At 42.2% G+C, this 23,747-nt stretch overlaps 1 protein-coding gene across 1 annotated transcript; it reads left to right on the top strand.

Moving 5' to 3' along the window:
- The first annotated feature begins 7,917 nt into the window (after positions 1-7,917).
- Positions 7,918-22,436, top strand: TCTN1 (tectonic family member 1). The gene is made up of 14 exons (XM_075718686.1): positions 7,918-8,071; positions 9,823-9,943; positions 12,036-12,166; positions 12,927-13,093; positions 13,504-13,591; positions 14,490-14,599; positions 17,667-17,687; positions 18,112-18,237; positions 19,251-19,376; positions 19,760-19,842; positions 20,181-20,321; positions 20,580-20,736; positions 21,794-21,919; positions 22,273-22,436. The coding sequence occupies exons 1-14, from the start codon at positions 7,918-7,920 to the stop codon at positions 22,414-22,416; spliced, it is 1,695 nt and encodes a 564-aa protein (XP_075574801.1). The 3' UTR covers positions 22,417-22,436.
- Positions 22,437-23,747: the final 1,311 nt, after the last annotated feature.

Below are 23,747 nucleotides of genomic sequence, written 5' to 3'. Positions count from 1 at the left end.
CGGCCCGCGCTGCCCCTCCTCGGCCCGGCCCCTCGCCCTCCCTCCCCCCGCGGGCCGCCTCGCCCCTCCGGGCCGGCTCCCGCCCTCGCCCCCGCCGCCCGCGCTGCCCCTCACGGCCGGGTTGCCGGCAGCGCCCCCGCCTGCCGCGCCGCCACCCCCCCCCCCCCCCCGCCCCCGAGGGGGGCTCTGCCTGCTCCCTAGCCGGCCGGCGCTGCCCCCGCGAAGGCCTCCGGGCGCCCTGCCGCCGCGCCGTGCGGTGACCCGGTCAGAGCCGGCGGTGCCCGCTGCGCCGCCCCCGCACCCCGCCGGCCGCAGCCGCCATCTTCGCCGCGCGTGCTGAGGCCCCGGCGGCTCGGCGAAGCGAGCGAGCGGGCGGGCGGCGAGGTCAGCCCCGCCCCGCCCCAGCGCGCTTGCGCGGCAGCCGGCGGCCGTCCCCATTGGCTGCCCGCCGCGCCTCATTTGCATGTTGCGGGACAATAACACCGGGCGGCTCCCGGCAGCCCCCGCGGCGGCGGCTGCGGCACAGCGGGGCTGGGCCGGTTCCCCCCCGCCAGCGCCGCGGGAAGGGGCCGGGGACCCCCGCCACCCCAAACCGGGGGGTCAGCGGGGCCGGGGAGACGGTTCCCCGGCTTGCTGCCGGTTTTTACCCGTAATTATTCCAATTACGTTTTCAACACCGGGGCAAGGCTGCACCTAACCCAGATACCTGCCCTCCACGCCCATATCAAGCCGCGTGTCTTGCGTGCTCCAAATAACTCGAAGGGACTCGGTGGCCGTTTGTACTTTCTGGCTATTAAGGTTATGTGAGTCATACCACACAAAAATTTATTTTTAAAGGCCAACTCCTCCTGTTTTTCCCCGGCAGGGTGCAGTTCGGGGCAGAGCCAGCTCACTGCGGCACGTGATGTTTGTGTGGTTTCTGTGAACGTCCATGAAAGTGCGGAGCATTAATCCATTTTGGGGAAGGGACACGAGATGCCAAAAAAACCCGCACGAGAAGGCCGTAGCATGCAGTCACCACACAAAAACCACTAAAATTATTTCAGTTGCAGGTGAGCGTGATACAGAGGCAGCGAGCTGGTTTTCAGATGTCCCCCTGGACAACTTCAAGGCATCAACGCTTTTAAAAGACCTACCATGTTCAGAAAGGCCCCATTCCTTATCTTCTGCAGCTCGGTTTTGCATGCTGCTTGTGGGCGTGCAAAATGGCTTGTCCCTTTGGAAGTTCCTAGCCAGTAGCTCTGCACAATGTACACAAATTCATTTAATGCCTCCGCACGCACACGCGTAGGGAGGCTGCTGCTGCGTTATATAAGCCGAGATACGTAAATAACAAAACAATAGACGGGTGTAAATAAAGCAGAGGTAGGTGGGAAACCCGAACACCAAGCTGACTCCAGTGAAAGGAAAAGCTGTGCGGCATACTCCACGGACCCAACCCACGGGGAACGTTATTAAAGCACGTCATTATAATAGCGTTAAGAGACTGTAGGCATTTCACTCGCTGTGTATCTTGACGGAGACAACGGTCCTCCCCTTTAAACTGCTAAAGGCTTAAGCAACGCATGAAGATTTTCCGCCTAAAGCTGAAATTGTATCCAAACTTACTAAAAAATTAATCTGCCCTTTAGAATGGGAAGAAGGAAAGCGCAGGGAACACAAAGAGCAGCCCAGGCCCAGCCTTGGTGAATTAGGAAACTGCCACATAGCCGAATTTGCCAACATCCTGCAGATAAGGGTGTGCTGCTGCCAAGGCCCGTCAGGGTGTGTGAGATGACAAACAGTACTTGCAAGGTAGCTCACCCCAGCAGGAGACATTGCTGCCTCGCCCTCTCCTGTATCTCTAGCAGGAAAGGGAAGCACATATTTTCAGTTTCCCGCACAGAGTCATTCTTTCCCTCCCCTCATTCTCATTCTTCCTCCTTCTTGTCCAGGTCCCTTCTAGGGTAAGTCCAGCCTGGCCTAACCCCTTTTTCTTTAACGCAGCAGACTTCAATACTGCCTACGGTGCCAGGGTGCCCTGAGGCAGCGCTGGTTAGCGCAAGGTGATCTGTCCTACACTGGCTGGGTGTGCATTGCTTCTCAACCTGTGATGCCCCACCACACTTGCAACTAAACCCGAGTTCTCCATACCTCATCACAACGTGTTTCCTGGAGCTGGACAGGACGCTCTCCGTACCGCTTTGCCAATCAGCTACAGCTCGCAGATTGAGAAACTCAGTATGAGCACAAGACTGTCAAACACACTTGGCAGATCATGACTCTGTGTTTCAGTAAGGGCTCCCAAGCCAAGGCATACTGTCAGTGGTTCATACTCCTCCATCCCTGGTCACCCACCCAGATCTGCCCAGACAGCCAAGGAAGACTACATCATTTACATGATAATTAGTAACCTCTGCTGAACTCCTTCACTCCTGCACGATGGCTGTACGCAGATGAAAAATTGCTACTGGTTTTCATTCAGAGGATCACTTGGCTCCTGTGAGACAAAGAACAACCATTTTTAATGAAATAGGACAGAATTGTTTTTCCCCACTGTTGAGTATCAGTCCTGATAGACCTCCCTGTAAATCCCTCCCAGTACATGCCCTGCTGTCTCACTCAGTATTATTCTTGTACCCTGAGGGTCGATATCCTGCCAAGTGGTATTTGTTTAAAATTCTCAAATGCACAAATTTGGCACAAAAACTGGAGCAAAGGGCATCCCCCTGGTTACTACAGCTGGGTGGAATCTTCCCACCTCAAAGTCCAAGATCCATTTACATCAGTTCATTTAAGCTGCAAAACAAAATTAACTCTTCCTGCTAGGCTTGCTCAGACAGACTAATAAATGCAACGGGGAGCGCTAAGCAGAAGTGCTGTACAATGTAATCAACTGTTGAAGGCACAAGCAGTTTTTCAGCTTGTATTAAGACTGATTCACTTGTAGCTGACGTCAATCCAACCTCCCTACTATCTCAGCCTTGGGATTGGAGTATGATAAATATTACCTGTAATGCCATCTGCTGTACAGAGACAGCCCAGGCTTCTCACTATTTATTTAAGGGCTAATGTTGTGCTAGACCAGAATGCAGTTTATTTCAGCCTTATTTGACTTTGTTTTGACTCTAAATGCCTGTCCACTTGATTTTTTAAAGTGGTCTGTCATACAGCAAAACCAATGTTTGCCTTGAAAAGACAAAGTTCAGACAGCATAGTTAACATCACACAGAAAACTAATGTGAAAAGGACAACGATACCAGACTTCTCCACATGGAAGAGTCAAGAGAAGACGCAGAGCCAGAAGATCACCATCTCAGGATGGTGAACTAGGACCTCCCAAATCCTAGCTGTCTGAAATGCTGGAAAGCTGATTTATTTTGTGTATCGGTTTCTCCCTCAATTCCTTTAGAACCTCACCCAAGTCATCCACAGCCTCTCTATAAAATACAAAATATTGTAGTTTAACGGTGACTCTGACTTTTGGTCAGTGGTAAAATTGTTTTGAATGGCACCAAGCTGAAAATACATATTTAGATCAAGTAATGCACATACAAAACTGTTTCGTCTTAGGATTTTCTCCTCATTTTAAAAGTTTAAAGTAACAGGAATTATACCACTTCCTAGAGAAGCTCCTTCATGATAGTAACTCTGTTGAGCACATTTTATTACTAAAAACTTCCTAACAATAAAACCCAAGTCAGTTAAAAGCCTTGTATATGGTGTGTTCAGAAAGAGCAGCCCACAGTCAGCCAACAGCCAGCTTGAACACCTCGTCCATTGTAATTTATGAAGACTATGGTTATTAAGCTAATTCTACTCTGAGTTAGTTTAGATGTCCAAAAATAAAATTAAACTGTTTAATCAAAAGCATACGTGTCCATGGGCAGAATTTCTGTCACTGACCCGCTGCAGAGAAACATGTTGACTTTGCCAGTTTACTCACTTGAATTTACATATTCATAGCTGTGTTCAGGACAGATATTGGTGCACTATTCTGAAAACTCTAGTGTCTTTTGTTCTGAGGAACAGCAATGATTTTGTATGTGTAAAAGTAATTAAACTATTTAAATCTCAAGTAATTTCAAAAGGGAAGGGCTGTGGTGAAAGTTATACAGTTAAAAATTTAACTGAGTTGTTAAAATAAGCTTGGATGAGAGAAACTGAAATGTAACTAGTGCTTTTTGCTTAGTCTTAGCATTTCCTAAAAGACATCTGTGTTAGTTTTATTTGTGTTTATAATCAGTTACTTCCCCTGGTTTTACTGCACTTGATGGGACTTAATCCTGCAATGTTTGGATTGCAAATGCCATACTATAATGCTTAAATGTGCATCAAAATCTTGCTGCTTAAAATATCATTAAAATAGTAATACAGTAAATCCTTTAACATGTTTTTTAATAGACAGCAATCTACTGCATCTTAAACGGCTTAAATTTTCATTTTATAGGACCTCCCACATGAGGATCACAGTGCCCTTTTTAATTATTAACTCATGTTGATAGGATAAATTAACATCTCTGTGATGGAGAACATGTATTATTTATTAATGTCCTGATCTTGTCCTACACACCGGGGAGTTTGCTCTTTGGAACCTGCTTCAGAAGTCTAATGCAAGGGTGTTTTTTGTGGTGGTGGGATTTTTCAAATGGTTTTTCTTATACTTGGCTTTTGTCTTGCCTTTCTTGTCTGTATGACAAAGGTGGATTTTTTCTGTTTTCTTAATGTTTCTTTCTGCAGGGACTTTACTAACTGCATTCTGTTTGTGTGTACATATTGCTAGAGAGGCATCAAGACTATTGAACTATCACATCCTACAGTTAAGGAATTCAGAGTTAGTCACTTAAACATTAATAAAGAGGAAACTGAAGTGACACAACAGCTATGTTCGTCCTATTCTTCTTTTATAGGAAGTACTGGAGATAGGTTTAGGTGAACTGTTGGTCTAAGTAAAGCCCTAACTTCTGGGGGGAAAAAAAAGGTCATAAGAAAAACAGATTAATTACATTATACTTTGCTATTGAACAGTTGCCCAGACCTGTTCTATTTCAATGATAGATACAGTAAGAAGTAATACCTCCTTATTCATCCAGCTCCTGCCCACATGCATTCAGGGTGCAATCTGTGCTTGGGAATAGCTCACAGATTTCAGCAAGGCTTGGTTTTCACCTAGGAGTCTGGTCCCCTGTGCACCATCAGCTTTGCAAAGTAATTCTGGATGCAAAAAGAATGTATTAAATTATATTTTCCCTGTGCATTGTCAACAGCCCTTTTTCCTGATTTTAAATCCATCAGAAATGTCTAAACTAACAAGTAGGGGTGCTTCAATATTACTTATCTCATGACACTGCAGCTGAACAAGTGATACAGAAGACAGAATATGACCAATGATGATGAACAATAAACTAAGCACCACTCTCCCTCCAAGCCTGCAAACTAAATTCCAAGTTTCAAAATTTGCAGGACTTCTAGGTAGGAGAAACATCTTCATCCTTGTTAACTGACCATATGTAGCGTATAGGAGATTAGTCAAGGAAGTTCAAGGGACTGTAGCCCCTAAGTCGGCTTCACCCAGAGAGATGTCCGATCTCAAACACATGGCAGTGAAAGAAAGAGCAGCCACGTGCTCAAACTGTTCTTTCCTGCAGGCTTGCCTCTCCCAGCTGAGACAAGCACCACAGCAATTAGAAGTAGAACTCCAAAATCTGTTTTACTTTCCCTCAAGCAAGAGCATGCGGAAACTTCACTCACTTAATAGTGACAAAAGTAAAGAGCTTCACTTGCCTTTTAACAGGCAGGAAAACAAGCCTCCTTTACGTAGGAGACTGTGATCCCTGCCTAAGGCCTCCTTCTTGAAGCTGCAAGACTTCTAGATCTGCTAGGTGCAAACAAGTCCTCAGCTGACTTCTACAACTTGTGCCTATCTGCTTTATTAAGCAGGGCCAAAGCCACTAGAGTTTTCAGAGTAGTGCACCAGTATCTGTCCTGAACATAGCTAGGAATATGCAAATCTAAATGAGTAAACTGGCAAAGTCAACATGTTTCTCTGCTGTGGGACAATGAAAGATACTGCTTTTTAAAGATTCCCATTATTTCCTCCAAATATAGGCTCATAGTCCTTCTATGGCTGCAGCCAGTCCTGGCTCAGCCTTAGTCAGAAGCAAAAAGGAGTGGTCCTATGATGCCATTTTTACAGTCACTTTTCAAAAATGGAAGTGTACTTGAAGTTACTGTTACTCTTCAAGCCTGAAAAAAGCCCCAACACTAGTAACATAATTTAGGAGACCTTATTGAAAGGAAATGCATGAATGTTTCCAGTTGAATCAAAATAATCTCAGAAACAGCAAAGAAACAGAGACCAAATACATCAGTTCTTCTTCCTCAAGGAAAAAGACAAATGCAATAACTTTGGGTTATGTTTGTTTTAACAGCAGCAATGCAGAATGGAGACCCAGGTGAGACTATTACTGCATGGATGGCACACAGAGGTCTGACGTACAATGGAGTGCAGTGGATTCTCACCTTCATGTCGCTGTGTCCTTAGAAGAATGAGGTCTTTCCAAGGGGAAGGATAACTCCAGGATTTTGCCACGTAATATGGAGCTATTTCAAATCCATCCTAAGTTACCAGCTCTTTGATAATATCAAATGACCTTGGTAGCCTTGTACTGCATGCAGCAGACAAGAGTCTGTCTTGCGTTAACTCATCAACACCTTTGTCAATAATTGGCTCTTGTGCAGCAGAGGACAGTGCAAAGAAGTGACAAAGAGACTGTGCACTGTGGAATTATGTCAGTTTCCAATAGAAGAAGCTGGAACATCTCCAACGTACTAAATTTGCATGCTGGCATGAAGTTGTGCTGTTCAGATGTTGTGACTGGCATGGAGAGTGGTCGAGTGTATTAAACGTAGAAGAGAATGTGCCCTCTTGTGGTCTTAAAGCTTTTGTCGGCTACCCTTCAAGACGGTAAGAATGAACCTGGTCAGAAAAATAAGAAACACCGTGTAACAATGTACTTGTCAGTTTGATGCAGGAACAAATGTTGTAAAGTTGCTTTTTATCAGATCATGCGGAACACAAACTTCCGCAAGTTTAAGTTTAAAAAGTTCTCTCTTGGTTGGAACTGAAGCCTGGATGTTAACATTTGTAAGACAGCCTTAAGGAACCCTGATCATTTAGTCACTCTCTAGCTCAGTTTTTCAAATGAATGTAAAAATACCTATATATATTACAAGATTACTAACAAGATGAATTCATGAGTATGCACACTGAGCATTAAGGACCCACAGCATTGTCAAAAGGAGAAATTGGTAAGACTTTAAAAATTGAGAAAAGCAGGTTAAAGATTGAGAAAAGCAGGTTACTGAAGTTGCAAAAATATGCTAAACATAGGATTTTACAGCTCACGAGGGGCCATTCCCCATATTTGTTTTTTGTGTATGGCCTTCCAATAGTATTTTTGCCCAAACCACGTACATGGCTTACACTTGGGTTGCTACACCTTAAACCTCTTCCTATTGTCCTTGGCTTGGTACTGAGGAGCCACTGACGCCCAGATCACCGCCGCGCTGGGCTGTTTCTGAAGGCAATGGGTGGCACGGGCGGACGCCTGAGACCACCACGATAGCAGCGGCGAGGCGAGCAGGGCAGCCTTACAGGAGGCCATGACCAGCCAAAGGCCCAGCGTGTGGCCTCACCCCAAGTCTCCCTGCGCTGAGGGTGGCGAGAGATAGCAGCCAGAGACGGCCGCAGAGCTCCTCACCGAGCCCGGCCTCCCCTCGCCGCTCGCCATGGCACCCACCCCCTTCCCATGGTGCCCCGCGGCCGCAGGCCCCTCGCTTCCCGTGATGCCCCGCGGAGGGACCGCGCCCTTCCCGTGATGCTCCGCGCTCCCTGGCAACCGCGCCGTTGCTAGGGGCGGCCGGGGAGCAGCCGCCATGGCGGCGGCGCTGAGGCTCGGGGCTCTCCTCCTCCTCCTCCTGCTGCCGCCGCTCCGGGCAGCGGAGCCGAGCGTGGAGCCCGCGGCGGCACCGGACCCCCGTGCTGACGTCCGGGCGCGGCCCCGCAGCGGGCCGGCCCCGGTCACGGACGGTGGGTGCCCGGTGGGGTGCTGCGGGGCGGGGTCTGCGGGTCACCGGCGGCTCTTCCCGGACTAAGGGAAGCCCTGCTCACGGCCTCTCTCGGGCCTCCTGTTGTCGCTGGGCCCTTGCCCACCCTTCGGCTCCCATTGCAGCCGCCCGGGGCTGGGACAAGCCCGTGCGGCAGCTGCCCTGCTTCTCCCTGGGGTCCCCCGGGGACTTACGGGGGCTGTGCTGCACCCCTTTCTAGCAGCCCCCCTCTCCAGCCAAGGCTCGGAGCCTCCTCAGAAAGGCAGGCTCAGCAAGCCCTACATAGCCTTCGGGTACTGGGCACACTGATGCCAGCATGCACGGTCCTGTGAGTCGGCGCTGATGGAGGGCAGGCTCTTCTGTCCACCCAGCACCCTGCTCTGAGCCCACCGGGCAGAGCTTGGCCTCGCAGAGGAGGCCCAGGTTCACCCCAAATGTGCTTGGAAATCTCCACTTACACAGCAAGCTGGATCCACACACAGTTTGCCCCAAGACTCCTAATTCATCCCCAGCTCTGTGGATGTGTAGTGGTGATATGGCAATACAGATCACAAGTTTTTGATATTGTGCTATCAGTAGGTCTTTCCCACTGTCTTCTAACTGGCAGGTATACTTCTATTTAACTTTTGATTTCCCAGTGTTGTTGCCATAGGTTCAGCTTCCCTAGATTACTTGCCAAATTAAATCATGTCCCAGTGTGTGCCTCCTTCAGGAAAAGAGACTTAAATCCCTGATCTCAGAGACATAACTGTGCAATCTAATCATCCATGTTTAAACTTCTCTTGTTTTTAAACTTCTCTTGTTTACATGGTGATCTAAGGATTCCAGTGCTAAACTCAGCTAACAGAACAGTCAGAACTTCAGAGATTCCAGGAAATACCTGGATACTGTTCAGATGGTCAGAGAGCATCCAGGAAGCCATAGAGAAATAGGCAATAGTCAAGTTGAAATAAAAGAAGCAGTAGTTATGAAAATGAACGTTCTTTGAATGTCTTGCCTACAGAGTGCTTGTCTTCATTTTCTACATCCTGTGCTATTCTTAAGTTCAGAGTTATTATAGAACAGCAACTCTTCTAAACAGTTCAGTAGAGTAATATCTGTTCTTTGAATTTATAAACTTGAAAACCTAAAAATGTTTTAAGAAGTTGCCAAATGTATTTTATTGAGAGGGTTTACAGTATTGCTAGCAATTACTTTCTGTATTATTACAGTATTTTACAGTATCTAAAGACAGACAAAAAACAATTTCAAAGAAGTCAACTATGGTTATGTTGGTACGTCAGGAAAATATATTCCTGGACTCTGGGACATGCTCAATACTTGTAAACATCTCACTGCTCTATTAAAATGTTTGGTTTTTTTTTTTCTTCCCAATAAGCTGAAACAAGTAGATAAGCATACCTGGTTTGTATCTCTTTTTTTTGTTTGTTTCCTCTGCAGAGCTGAGTATATTTTCATACCTTCAAAATGCCTATTAAGTTGCTTTTCTGATTTCACAGGGCACACACCATCAGATTTTAGTATGCCCTTGGGTTTGTTATTGTGTTCCAAATAGATTTGCTAAGTAGCAGAAAAGATGGCTTTTAAAAATGACTTAAAAAAAAAAAAAAAGCATGTGAATTTGGATATAGACTTCTGACCATTGTCAAAAATAAGGCAAGGTGAAAAATGAAAGTGTTAGGGAACATGCTGTAATGTGTAAAGTTCTAATTCTAATTTAAATCTCTCCTCCAGTTGCCAAGCTGTGTGTTTGTGATCTGTTGGTGGCACAGTGTGATGTAAATTGCTGCTGTGACCCTGATTGCAGTGCAGCAGATTTCAGTCTCTTTACTACATGTTCGGTTCCTATTGTCACGTAAGTGGATAAATAGCTATATGAAATACAAAATCCTGTTTTATTTGCTGCATGCATTTGTAAGGGCTCTATCCTCTGCTCTTACCAATTCCTAACCTCCCTCTCCCCTGCCTTCCTAACTCCTGCCTACCCTTTCACCAGTCCTTCCTGCACTAGGCCTGTAAACTTTTGGCCCCAACCAGGTAGAACAGCAAGTTGGCCTCCCACCCCAGTTTCTCATTCACTTATTTCCTCTTTTCTAAACTTGCGCTCCTTGCTTTTCTCCTCTTTCGCTGTGCTGCTGTCTGTGGGCACTTAGGTGGTGATGCCTTCTGTTGGGGGAAGAATAATGCATCTTTAGACTTTCATCAATATAATGCGGTGCCTGGAAGTTAAGAAAGCTGATAGCATGGGACCGTCTGGCCACCTCCATAGGTCATAGGCAATTTATCAGTAACCTCTTTCATTATGGCTTATGATATCAGCTAGAAACTTGATCAATTCAGGGCTTAATGAAGTAGCATGAGCATCGTTCTGATCCTAGTTTTACAAGTCAGTGTCCTAACCTGCTGCTTCACTGCCAGTCTGTCACTTTACAAACAGTAAAGTGTAACCTTATATCAATAAGGTAATGCCGATAGTTGTTTCTTTGCTATTTACAGTTTATCTGAAAACACCTTCACCCAATTTCATCTTCTCAAAAAGGAGTTAAGAAAGCTCACTTCAAAATCGTAATGCAGAAGTCTCTTGGTGACTTCTCAGAACACTAAGTACAGCTCTTCAACCCACCCTCTGCATAAATTATGCCAATCTGAACACTGGGGTTTATTCTCGGTGCTTTGAAATTTGAATTAGCAGTCATCCCAGACTGCCTTTTCTTATTGTTCTTGCACACAATGACTACTGCTACCCATTTATAGATGTTTATATATATCAGAAAGGTCTAATCACGCCTTCCCAAGTGACAGTTTAATTGTCTGAGGTGACTATTCTGTCGTTGTCAACTAGAAATGCATAAAATGAAGTTGTGCTTCTTCCCCCAAATTTTTTTTTGTGTAAAATGTTCATTTTGCATGAAAATCCATGGGACTTTCGATGACTGCAAGTATTGTGGATCTCATTATTTACATCTAGATTTATATACATTTGCATAATTGTGTTAGCAGAAGGGTTTGACTGATCGCAAATGAGAGTCTATGTGATCTCTGAAACAGAGGAAAAAGGGTGTTTGATTTATGATGTGATCCTACTAACAAATGGTTCACCTCATGGAGAAGTTTAACTCCATGCTTAAAAAGTAATTTCTAAAAGTCATTTCACTTCTTCAGTATCTGTCCTTGACTGCTTTGATTCTGCCTAAGTACCAGTTTTACAAGGATCATCATCTTGTATTTCTAGCATGTAGGACACACCAGTACTCTTCAGGGTATGAACTGGCACATTCGCTGTGCAGCCTACTGCAGTTCTGGGCTGTTGTTGATGAACCCACAGCACATCTACAAATACTTTCACTAGATTGGATGGGTTATTTCACCTCCCTATTTCTCATTTTGCCATTCATTTTATGTGCATCTCAAGTAGGACTTTTTCCTGCCCCCCTCCCGCCCCATCAAAGTGAATATTATTCCAATATTCACAAAACTGACCTTTTTTCTGGTTTACATGCCATCACATTACCCTAAAGGTCATACTTCCCACTTGTGTTGTATAAATAAAAGTGCTTCTGAGTTGCGTGTAGCTTGTGGTGCACCCTGCATTTGTGGTGTCTCACACCATCTGGGTCCCATCCAACTTGCCATTTTAGCTCTAATATTATTTCTGTCAGGCTCTTCCTTTCCCCCCTGGTATGTCTCTTACTTTTCTTCATGTTGCTGCTCATACTGTTTCCTCTGCTAGATAAAACATTTTTGAGAATTTTCTATGATTTATTACTAAGCGCACAGTATAAAACAATATAAGCCTTCTAAGGAGGCACAATTGCTATGCAAATTGTGTTAAAAAGAGTAATCTCTTTTGTGCTTTTTTGATGCTGCCTCAATACATGGAAAGAATTTAAAAATATGGTCCATACTAACTTCTACTGGATCATTGATTTTATTATTATTGTTTGCAGAGGTGACAGCCGTCTTTGTAGTCAGAAAGCTGCTATATATTCACTTGACGTTGAAGCAAATCCACCAGAAAGGATATTTAAATTAATTGACCAAGTCAATCCCAGTGTTTTCTGCATTCATGCTACAAACTGTAAGTAGTGTTGTTGCCAATATTAAGCATCGTGCTGTTATTTTTATAAGCTCTTTAGGTACCAGAAACGGACTAAAATTAAAAGTAACTAAACCTGCCAGAAAACTGGTTATTCTGTACGCTCACAGTCCGTATATTTTAAACTTTTCAGTTGTGAAACACAGAGTTAAAACATCTCATATTCTCTTAGTCATCTTTGTTGAAAAAAAAAAAAAAATTGGGTTTTGGGGTTTTTTGTAAATAATTTGGCATCCTCAATAAATCACATTTAAAGTTGTTTGAAGGGAAACTGACTCCTTCCTGATCTGTTACTGTAACTATGTAATAGGCACCAGTGGTACAAATCTTTTATGCCCAGCTTTGCAGTGACTTGCAGGGAAGTAAGAAGCGATCAGTGCTATGTTCTCCTAATTTAATTATGACTGTGCACTAGTCATTTGAATACTTAGCATGGAAACTGTAGACACTAATTGGCACGTCTTTGTTTTGGAATATATACTCTTATAAAATGTGATTTTGAAAGAAAGGGACTTACCTCTTTCCTTAAGTTTAAGTTTTGTGGATCTGGGCGAAATCATGAATTAAGATACCACCTAGGTTTTCTGTTAAAGAAAAGAGAAAGCTTTTCTTAAAGAAAAGTTGCATTGATATTTTTCTGTTACTGAGTCTTTAACAACTCCAGAAGGAAAAATTGTTGCTAAATACTGTTTCTGTATCTTTTATCCTAAAAGTTATCTCATTCTTGAAAATGTTTTGACAGATAAACAAGCACTCTCCTTCAGTTCCTCTGAAATGCCTACGTCTGAAAATTTTGATCAGTTGCTTAAACGGTTTGGAAGTGCTTCTTTCAGTGCTGAGCCTGACAGCTGGCATATGAACGCAGATGCTCAAAATCCTTCTGATGTGAATGAAACTTACAGATACGAGGTAAATAATTATCTGATTCAATTAATACTAAGTTGTTCCATAAAAGAACAAGCAATCATTGTTTGCATCTGCCTTTAAAAAAATGCAGTTGTTCTGGAAAAGACAAACTTTATTTTGGTCTTTAAATATAGAAATGTAAAAATAAGAAGTGTAGCATTTTATGTTAGCTTACTTAAAAAGTTAACTAGATTTTTTAAGATCTTTGAAAAATAAGTAGCTGTTTTGCTGTTGTAAACATAAAGCTGTTAGCAGTGGCTTAAGAATTTATGCACAAAGTAGTATACAGTATTGACAGATATAGTGGAAATAGGTACTTCTTTTAGTCAGATTTATTGTTAATACAAATGCTGTAAAACCTTCCATGGACTGAAACACACCTATATACTTGAATATGTTGTTTTATTTGACAGTATGGTGTTCCTGTACAGACAGCGGATGCATTTCTAAGACTACCTAGTCCTGTTGTCTCCTCTTGGTGCTCTGATGCGAATCCTGCAGGTTAGAAAATGCATTTGAATTCCAGTTTATTTACTTTATTCTGCTCTGACTTGAGCTTAGTCAGTCAGTAAATTGGCACACACACAAATATAAATTCACATAAAGATTAATGAACAAATGTTTTTCAAATAGCTTCTGTTTCTCTGGGGTTTTTTTAGACATAGATTGGAAGTTGTGTTGCATCTATACTAAACATTTAAAGTTAGATATGTAAATCCTTGAGAGTCTTGTTAATGGGTTGTTTATCCAACAATAAAACATCCTATTTGGCATAATTGGTTTAATAAAATAGTACAAGGGTGACACCATGAGGGAATAGGGTATTACACAAAGCAAGACCTAACTGGGCAACCTTTGTAAGATGTCCCTTTGGTACAATGAAGTTACTTTTACAGCCTGAATGCGAGTCAAGTCAGACTTGTAGGCTTGAGCCCTACATTTTAACCTTTCACACAGTTTCCTGAAAAATCTGTGGGGCGGGGGCAGGGCAGGGGGAAGAAGCCACAAGCACAACCAAAACCACACACCTGCATTTTCCAAAACCCACTGTTATTATTAAATATGGTATCATAACAATCATGATGATGATGACCATAGGAAAACTGAAGTCTCTTGTGAAAGAAAAAAAAAAAAATCCTATGAGATCTCAAAAATTAAGTCATAGATCTTCTAGCTTTTATTAAGCTTCTGTTGTTAAGAAGTAATATTTTTGTCTCATAGCATTTCTGGAGAATCTAAGAAAGTATCATTCTCTATAGCTCAGATAAAACCTTATCTGCAATAGTAATTACATTTACCTTCATTTTTGTTTATACTTGAGGTTCTTATTGTTTTTTATTTCTGCTTCTCATAATTACTCTTTAATTTCCTTCAGTAATACTTTGTGAATTTTTTCCAGGGTTTTTAGTAAACCAGGCTACAAAATGCGTTAGATCAGTAAGTGTGGAAAAATGTGGCAACATTCAAGCAGTTAGTATGCTGTTCTATATCAACTCCAGCATTTTAGCAGTAAGTATGATTTGAAACATATAGCTGACCATTGATATCTTTTTGTGTCTCCAGAATTAAATAACTTCTATTTACTAAAGGATATGATGTTTTATTTGGATTTTTAAATTGTGGGTTGGGAAAAAAAAAATCTCCCTATGCAACAGACTTTTATACAGAAAGCCTTTGGAAATGTTTTTACTTTAAGCCTCGGTGACAGAAGCATTTACTGTTCTCTGCTTAGCCAACAAAAATAACAATCTTGAAGACACAAGCTTGTATCACTGAGCTAGTGCTTGCTGCAGTGGCAGCAGTTTTATGCTTTTGTGCATGTTCAAGCTTTTCCAAGAAGCCTATTACCAGAGTGCATAATTCTAATAAGTCTGGGTTTTAAAGAGTTGGTAAACCTTTGTACTTAAAGAAGAACCTGTAAGGTTTAGTCCTCTGCATATATACCTTTCTTACAAGCCTCAGTTTTTAGTAACAAGGTATTGCCCATGCATGCTAAGCCTTCCTTCTACTCCTCAAAGAACATGATGGTTTACCCCACTGAGAGCAAATTTGTTTGTATCCAGCCTACTACCAAATCCAGTCTGTGGTTATTTTTCAAAGCTAAGCTTACTTTTTCATTCCTTTTTGAACTGGAGGATGATGTCTTACATAAAAATAAATCCCCTTTACAGATAGTCAGGAAGACAAAGAAATCATGTATGCAAAATTTAAACTGAAATATGTAATACCTTAACTTGATAGCTCCTTCCAGAAGCCGAAGGTCATCAAGAAACAGCATACTCTCCACCATTAAAATGTTTTTAATTTATGTAATCATTTAAATTAATTTAATTAGTACTCCATAGTGAGTCACTGCTTAAAGACCCCTTCTGGTCTCCTCACAGATTCCAAACCTATCAACAGTAAAGGAAAGCCCACTAAGTAGTTCACATTCTCACAGGTGGGATCATTCTCCTGATCTTTGAGGACCTCGCTGAAATCAGCAATGGGCTGTTCACAGATCTTGGCTTTTGATCATCCCACTGTGGAAGAGGAGAAAAAAACTCAGCTTCAGGAGGGCTTTGAGTGTTTCCATGTGCACCCAAAATTAGAGTTCATGGTGGCTGTAGAACCAGAAAGTAAAAAGCATGTGTCAACACAGGCTCCAAGCAGCTGAATGCTTTTGAATTAAAAGATTAATTCCCCTTCCTCACTAGAACAGTACATAACATGTTACCCACGTGCTCTTTGCCAATTACAATGGCCCAGCTTAGGAGAGGTCAGACTTCTGTCCAGAGTACATTGGAGATTCAGGAAGGATCAGATACAAGAACTGGAGAAGGCTGGGTAGACGCTAGAGATGATTTGTAGGAAACCCCCCTTTCCAAAGGGAGCTGAAGATGGGATGTGACAATAGAGAAGTGACTTGGTATTGGGGACAGGGTGGTCGCAGGGCAGAGCAGGGAGCGCTTCCAGTGCCAGCAGGTGGAGCTGCCGGCAAAAGAAATGGCAAAACACGTCAACCCAGGAAGGCTTGCTGGGAGCCCCGGGTGAGAGGGCCGATACAGCTGTTCCTTCAGAAAACCCCATCGTTATGAGCCCCTGCTCACTGCCAGGCTGGGCAACTTGAGTCATACGAAGGTCTGTAATTGTTGCAGTTCACCTCTGCTCCCTGCCCTCGCCTGTCCAGCAGACCCAAGGGGCATTGGGGTGCTTGGAACCCTCAACCAAGAGGGATACTTGTAATGTTGCGATGCTTCATACTACAGTTAGCGTGTACTGTGCAGCTGCCAAAGCAATGCGCTGCTGCCTGCCCCTGCTTGCCTCCCTGCTGGTGTGAAGATGAGTCAGTGGGAGGCAGCAGTGAGGCTGGAGTGCTCTCTGCCAGTGACCTACAGAAACATAAATTTATCACCGTAGTCACAGATAAATTGAATTTTAGGAGCGGTGATCATTCCCTCTACCCTAGTCAGAATGAGCGTGTTTCCCTGAAGGATGACTCTAATCTTTGCAAGCACTTTTATTCATACAGCTGATTCTGATGGCTGAGCTGTACCTCAGGATGTTGATATAAATATGTGACAGTATGTGACAGACTTTACCTGTATCACCTCCAGGTCTCCAGCTCACAGGAATGTGTTCTCTGCCGTGATGTTAGATGAGCAGACTGGTCTCTGTATCCTCTCATAATTCTGCAGAACTTGCTTCGTGGTCAGAGTCCAATTTTTGGTCCCTTCCCAAAGATGAGAATCAAACACTCATTGGGAAGTCACAAAAATAAAACTTTTGACAAAATGGTGCTCTATGTTGAGTATTTTGCAGGCCTGATTGATGACCTTGGTCTGACATTTCTGCCTTTCCATGAAAATTCGGTGGAAAATTTCCAGTGTGCATGTCCACGTGCTGTATAACAAGAGCGATACTTGCTTCTCATTTCTTTGTTTAGAGACCGTGAAACTATGGAATCATTACTGTCAGAATGGGACAACAAAAGCTCTTCATTTCTTTGGGTACGAACAGCCTGGCAGACTTCCTAAACTGGCAGCCTGTGAATAGTTACAAGTGTTTTTGCACAGATCTGCAGTAGGAACAATGTTCTCTGACGCCCTCAATAGGTCAAACGATATGATGCACAATAATAGTCATGCCAAGCTGAGGAGCCTTTCCTGGGTCACCTTTCTGATGCAAGTAAACTTTTTCAGTGTTTCTTAGTTCTGAGTTGCAAACTGAGTGTCCAAGCGAAACACTAGATTCAGCTACTACTTATTGAATGCACTGTATATTTATTGGGAATGTTGTCAAAGCTAGGCTTCACAGAAAGCTGATGGAAGTCACTAAGAAATTTTCCAGTTACTGTCAGGGGAAGAAGAGGCTTGGACTGTAAGATGTTGCCTACTAGCCACAAAGAATAGCAGTTATTTTGACACTGCCTAGATACTGGAGTATATATCCAATCACTTCCACGATGTAAAAGTTATTGTAATGACAGAGATTTAAATAGGCAAAGCAGTTATCCCTTAACTGCTTTACTTAACTGCTACTTGTAATAGGTCATGCCTTTGCTATTGTTTGAATTTGTTCTTTTATTGTCCTCTAGGTACCCAAATCAAGTCAGATGGTAAGTATCCTTCTAACTTAGTTGGAACAGCTCGGGGCAAAATTCTTAATTATAGTCAGAGTTTTTCACTGACTTCATCAGAACAGGGACTTTTTATCCTTAATCTTTAAATTAAAAAATTTCTATCATTTGCTATCAGTAATGATACTTAGCAACTCCAAGATAACATGCTACGTGCAAACATTTAAGCCTGATGCAGTCTCCTCATGTAAAACACTCTCTTTCTAAGTTACTCTCGCTAGTTACTTAAAAATAGAACCTTTTATTGAACTTTGGCAATACATGTAACATAGCAGGTGTTCAGAGGATTATTGACTGCTGTCTCTGTAGAACAGAACCCGGAAGGGTCACAAATATAATAAAACAGAAAAAGCAAAAAATAATTATACACAATATTCAGAAATGACACGAATTTGTTTTTCAGGTTAATATTACTGTCCAGTCTATAGTTATCCAGTCTCTGAATGGAATGCAGACTTTGCTTAATGGTAGTGATGTCCTCAGGCTCCCTATGATTTTGGATGAACTGTGTGTAAATATAGTTCTTGGGGTAGGTATGACAGTCCTTTTCCTCCTCGCGTTTGATGGAAAGCATGTACGCATCAAATAATTTCTGATTCACAAATTACAAAGATGTGAGAAAGGCCTTGCACAGTTTCCATGTATTGTGACATCTCTAAAGCAAATGTGACAAGAGAAACACTGACTTTGGAATAAAAGAGAGTGTTTTGCAATGAAATAATAACTATATGCAACATAACAGAGACAGGCTGAAATCCTTTTCTATTATTACTGTGTGTATATGACATAACAGACAATAACACGAGTTTAGAATCTACATTATGCTTGGGAGAAGATTACTTCAGTAGTGGCAGAGACAGAGGAATACACGGTGCAAATCATCTCATCTTTTCATCTTAAATAGATGAACATTTGGCTTATGCTTAGAAGACATTTATCAAGAAGTTGGTTTTTAAGACTCCAACCCTAGATCCATTTCTGGCCGTTGCTAATCAGTGGCTTGGTTTGTGGCTAACAGTCATGTCCTTTATACGTAAATTTGCTGATGCGGCTACTTTGTGAATGTCTTGTTTTTGTCTGTCAGATCAGACCACAGCTTTTTTTCTTGCTTTTCTTGAATCTCTCCCTTTGCAGACAGGAAATGAGTGACAAACTAGAATAAATAGGCAGTATTTCCAACCCATGTGTCTTAATTTGTAGGAGAAAGCTAGATCAGCATCTGGAAGGAAAGTGTCTAATCAGCCCCTAAGTATCAGAGCTTATAAAAGCATATGCTGCCTTGGACAGAGAGGCAGGTCTTTGTGTTTTTAATGCACAGTCATTGTAAAATGACTAGCCACCTGCTGAGCAGTACTTCAGTTCCTCCTGTTTTCTGGGCCCATTCTTACTACAACTGAGGATATAGTCTATCTCTACCGTGTAGTTGAGTGTTTCTTAAGCGAGGAAGAAAGAAAACAATACTTACATAAGGGTTTTTTTTTTTTCTAGTTTCATACTTTTATGTATTTGTTCTAATTAATATCTAAAATGTTTAATTTTCAGGTGAGTTATCACATTACATACACAGACGCAGGAGAAATAATAGAAGCAGCTGCTTCTTTTGTCTTGGGGGCAATTAACAAAGCAGCACTTTCAATACAGCAGAGCTTTGAAATCAGCTTTACTCAGGTAACTGCTAGAGATGTTACGGATGACTCGTTGAAAGACATTTAATTACAAAACTTATTAAACTTAAATCAGAACAATTGTTAGCAGCAAGGTAAAAATGTAACTTGCCCTGGATGCACAAATGAGGCAGCACTTCAGAACTGGGCAATGAAGGTCTCCAAAGTCTGTTTTTCACATTTGGAAGAGTCGTCTTGCGACTCTAACTGTATCCAGTGAAAGCAAAGCCTGCCCCAATGTTAGAGAACTGTTATAATCTTACAGAGCAGTCTTACTACTATCATTGTTCAAGGCAATTACTAATCCTAAAATAAGTTAAATATTTCTGTGTTTTTCAACCACTTCAGTACAGGATAAGAACTCATACTGTAATGTTTTCATTGCAGGTAAATACAAAGCCAGTTCCTCTCAGTGGTAATCCTGGTTATGTTGTTGGACTGCCTGTAAGAGCAGGCTTCCGGCCACAAGGATATCCTTTCCCTGTTGAAATTTTGTTTGCAGCACTTGTTCTGGTCCATCTTCACAAATACTTTCTAGCATGGACATCTATAAAATGTATCTGTAACAAAAGTAAAAGTGTGCTTTTTTGGCTATGTTTTAGAAGTAGCAAATGATTCAGTCCTGACTGCAATCTCCTGGGACTTTTTAGGGAGGTAGATTTCATTGTACACTCTAGTGCTTCTTCACAGTGTAAGAGGAGTCTTGAGCTATTATAGAATTTTCAGATGTATTTTAAGGATATGATTAAGGATTCTTTCTTCATTATATATGTCAAAAGTATTTAATTTCCCTTTAACTGGGTGTTACATCTGGCATCATTCAGAATACTAACAAATACAGTCAACTTACCATTCTGCAAAGTACATCCAACCAGGACTGTCTGGCAGCACAGGGAGCCAGAACCCCAATATTATTTGGTTATAACATGATATCAGGCTGTAAGTTACGGTAAGAGGACATTTCTTCTTTTTTTTGATTTAGTGCTTTTAACCCTCTGACAACCCTTTCCATTAGGATCTACTGCTGTAGAAGTATTTAATTATAAAAAATGTCATTTAATTAACGATGGTCTTTCTCTTGAAAAGATTGTGTACATTATCAACTGTAGCCAGAAGGCTTGAACAGTGCATGAGAGCAAGGAGAAATTATTACTGTGCCAAACCAATAGATTTTGCTTTAACTTGTCTTTTTTTTTTTTCCTGGAAGAATTACTGCAGCTATGAAATGCCAGCCTTTGACTCAGATCCTCCTAGATTTACTGAAGGGACAAAGCTTTCCTGAATACGTGGCCTCATTTGGAAATTCTCAAGCCCAGGATGTGCTTGACTGGGTGCCGATAACTCACCTGCACACCTCAGAACAGGTGAAAGTTACACCACTACCACCAACCCCTTCACTCTTACTGTCCTCTCTCCTGAGATCTGTACCTGTACTACAGTATCAGCTTAGGTTTCTCAGACGTATAGGGAAAAAAATGCAGAAACTAACTGGAGGAGAGTCCTCCTGGAATATTCACAAATGAAGAGTTTCACTCTTGCTGTAGAAGACGGGGTTTACTTTTAGTCAAGCTGGTATCCAGCCGCCTCAGTTACGGATCAGGACAACATGTTAGGTATAAAATGAGTTCTAGCCACAGTTTAGAGTCTTGCTCTTCAGGTGGGATGAAGCGCAAGAGGTAAGGTTGAAAGAGTGAAGTGACAGAATCAGTGTTTCTCCTTGGTGCTCTTATACCAGGTTACAGTAAGATAGCAAGAATCCTTTAAAGCACAGAAACAGTATACTTGAGTGACCCAAACACTACGTTCATTCTTAATGTCTTCTGTACTAGACCTTTTCCTCCTGATGCAGCGCAGTCCCTGCAACTGGCAGTAGGCAGTGCTGCTTGGCATGTGATGAATGACAGCCACCCCCCTCAATGACAGCTTGTATATAGGTTTCTTGCATGCTTTTGCAACTAAACAGCAAATGATTTCTGTAACCAGAAACTTGACAGTTCAAGAAGAAATACCTAAAGATATTTAAAATTGTAGGCTTCAAAATTCTGCCCTGGCAGAGTTAAGGATTTTCTACTGTCCCAGCAGTATTACTGAAATCAATCTCCCTGCTAAAAAGGGCCAGCTCAGCACTATCACCAAGAGCCAAAGTCCTGCCCTGCTCAGGTAGAACAGTGCTGCCTGAAGCGCAGTTACAGAGTCTGTTTGTCACCTATGGAGAAACTGCAGAGCCAACCCTGAGCCAAGGCTGCAAGCACCTGTGGTGCCTGCACAGGCAGCAGTCCGGGGCATAGAGATGGCACAGTTGCTCTGGTAACCTCCCAGAGCAAACTTTCTGGGGGCATTCTGCCAGTTTAATAAGATGAATAATTAACGTGGTTGCTTCTGTACAAGTCAGACAATGAGAGAATTTATAACACCTTTCAGAGCTCATGCCAAATACCAGTATCACTTGAAATAGAAGTGAAGTGGACTAAATACGGATCCCTTGTCAATCCACAAGCCAGAATAGTCAATGTTACAGCAACGATCACTACCACCACATTGAAGCAGGTATGTAATTAAATTACAGGATTTAAGATAAAAAGAATGGCTTGTTTTGCTTAGGAATCAGCTGTTCAACAGTGACCCAGCTAATCTCTTTAGATAAAGGTAGCACTTTCATATTAGAATGCATTACACCCAACAGTTTCTGTTCCAACTCAAACACAACTGTGGGCTGCTTGCCAAAACACACTTCAATAAAAATCTATACATCATTCATGAAAAGAAACATGGAACTGTAAATGGAAAAAAAATCCACCAAACCTTTTTACAAATAACAGCTGAATATATAACCCAGTCCAAGCAAAGCAGTCGTACAAAGAGAAGACTGAAGCTAATGACTATTTGTATTTTCATTGCAGCTTCCCTCAGGAAGGGAAAGGACTATTCCTGTAACAAGTTCTGTTGTTTTCACTGATATTTCTTCACCTGCAGAGCCAGGCTATAAAGCTTGGCCCACCATTAATGCCAAGTTACCCTTTGATTTTTTCTTTCCATTTGTCTAAGGTAAGTATGCGTCAAAAAAAGAAAAGCCATATTTCTGCTTTTTCTGATTTTTAGTCCATTTCCTAGAGAAGCGAGGTTTATCCAGTCACTGTGATGGGCCATCAGTTTCTTCTAAGTTGTAGACACACTGGGTTAAAATTGGCCAAGAGAGAAATGGTTAGCCCTTGTAAGGGTTCTCAGAAGCATTTAGGGCAGAAAAAAAACCCCACATTAAGTGGAAAGTTCCCAATTATACCTCTGCCGAGAGGAAAAAATGTTGCAGTATGAACTTGATGGTGGCCCTGGCTGGCCAGTCAGCACATGTACAGCCACCAGCCTTCCGGCACATCGCACGCTCTGAAGTAGCGCTACTCCGAGCTGCCTGCGCAGCAGGGTGGAGGCAGGAGGGGAAGGGAGGAGCACAGCGACACAGTACAGCTCCAAAGGAAAGTAGGCTTCATTATTCTGTGAACAGCAGAGCTAAATTGCTAATTGAAGTAATCATGTGCTATTAGATGAGGCTTCGGCTTTATCTATTTTCATAGATGAATAAGCCACATATTTCTAGCTATTTTTCCCAAACCACTAATTAATTACCTTTCTTTAAAAATCCGAACAGTTAAGTTATGCTTTCAGAAAAGCTCAATGACCCTTCCAGCTGACTCTAGCTGAAATCAATTGGAGATGTCTGCTACAGTCAACACCTTTCCAAATTCCCACTTACTGAATCTTACTCTTCAGCTATAAAGTAGTCTCACCACAGGGACCTTCTAGTACCTGAAAAAGTTCACATTGTGTTCATACACCAGACTGGTCCTTTAGAATATGCTTTCTAATGGCTTTTCTGGAGTCTAACTGTTCCCAGCAGTCCACTCACCTACATCTGTTCTTACATATTCTAATTCTTTTAATGTGTTGATTTATGATCTGTGGAAGCAGAAAGAACTTTGCAGCCCAGTGGGCCGCAAATGAATGCTTAAAATGGAAGATGATGAGAGAATGCAGTATCAGAACTCAAATCTGCTGCTGAGAACAAGGCATTGTTTGACGTAAGATGGCACATGTTTGCCTCTATTTTGGTGCTGATTTGATTGCCAGCTAAAGGAGTGGTATGTTGGTATTTTTGAAATGAAAGTTATATAAATAACAAAGTGGCACAAGCAGCAACAGAAATGAGGAAACTACCAACAATATGAAAATAATGGTTGGCAAAGAAGAGATGTACTAATTATGAACGGTCAGCTTGTAGAGAAGAAATGACCTTTCCAGCCTGGATTCTTATAATTTGTACTGCAAGTTTCTACAAGAAAAAATCAGTTATTTAAAATAAGTGGTACTTTCGTGGATGTAT

Source organism: Pelecanus crispus, chromosome 11 (genome assembly GCF_030463565.1).
Source record: "Pelecanus crispus isolate bPelCri1 chromosome 11, bPelCri1.pri, whole genome shotgun sequence".
Classification (NCBI taxonomy): domain Eukaryota; kingdom Metazoa; phylum Chordata; class Aves; order Pelecaniformes; family Pelecanidae; genus Pelecanus; species Pelecanus crispus.
The sequence above is the reverse complement of the archived record's forward strand: the minus strand, read 5'-3'. Positions and strand labels throughout refer to the sequence as shown.

Bases quoted from the DNA above. Each gene is read 5' to 3' on its own strand.
- TCTN1 (XM_075718686.1), top strand. From the start codon at position 7,918: ATGGCGGCGGCGCTGAGGCTCGGGGCTCTCCTCCTCCTCCTCCTGCTG. The intron at 13,094-13,503 runs GTAAATAATTAT...TTTATTTGACAG, and splicing joins ATGAAACTTACAGATACGAG to TATGGTGTTCCTGTACAGAC. The intron at 18,238-19,250 runs GTAGGTATGACA...TTTAATTTTCAG, and splicing joins GTGTAAATATAGTTCTTGGG to GTGAGTTATCACATTACATA.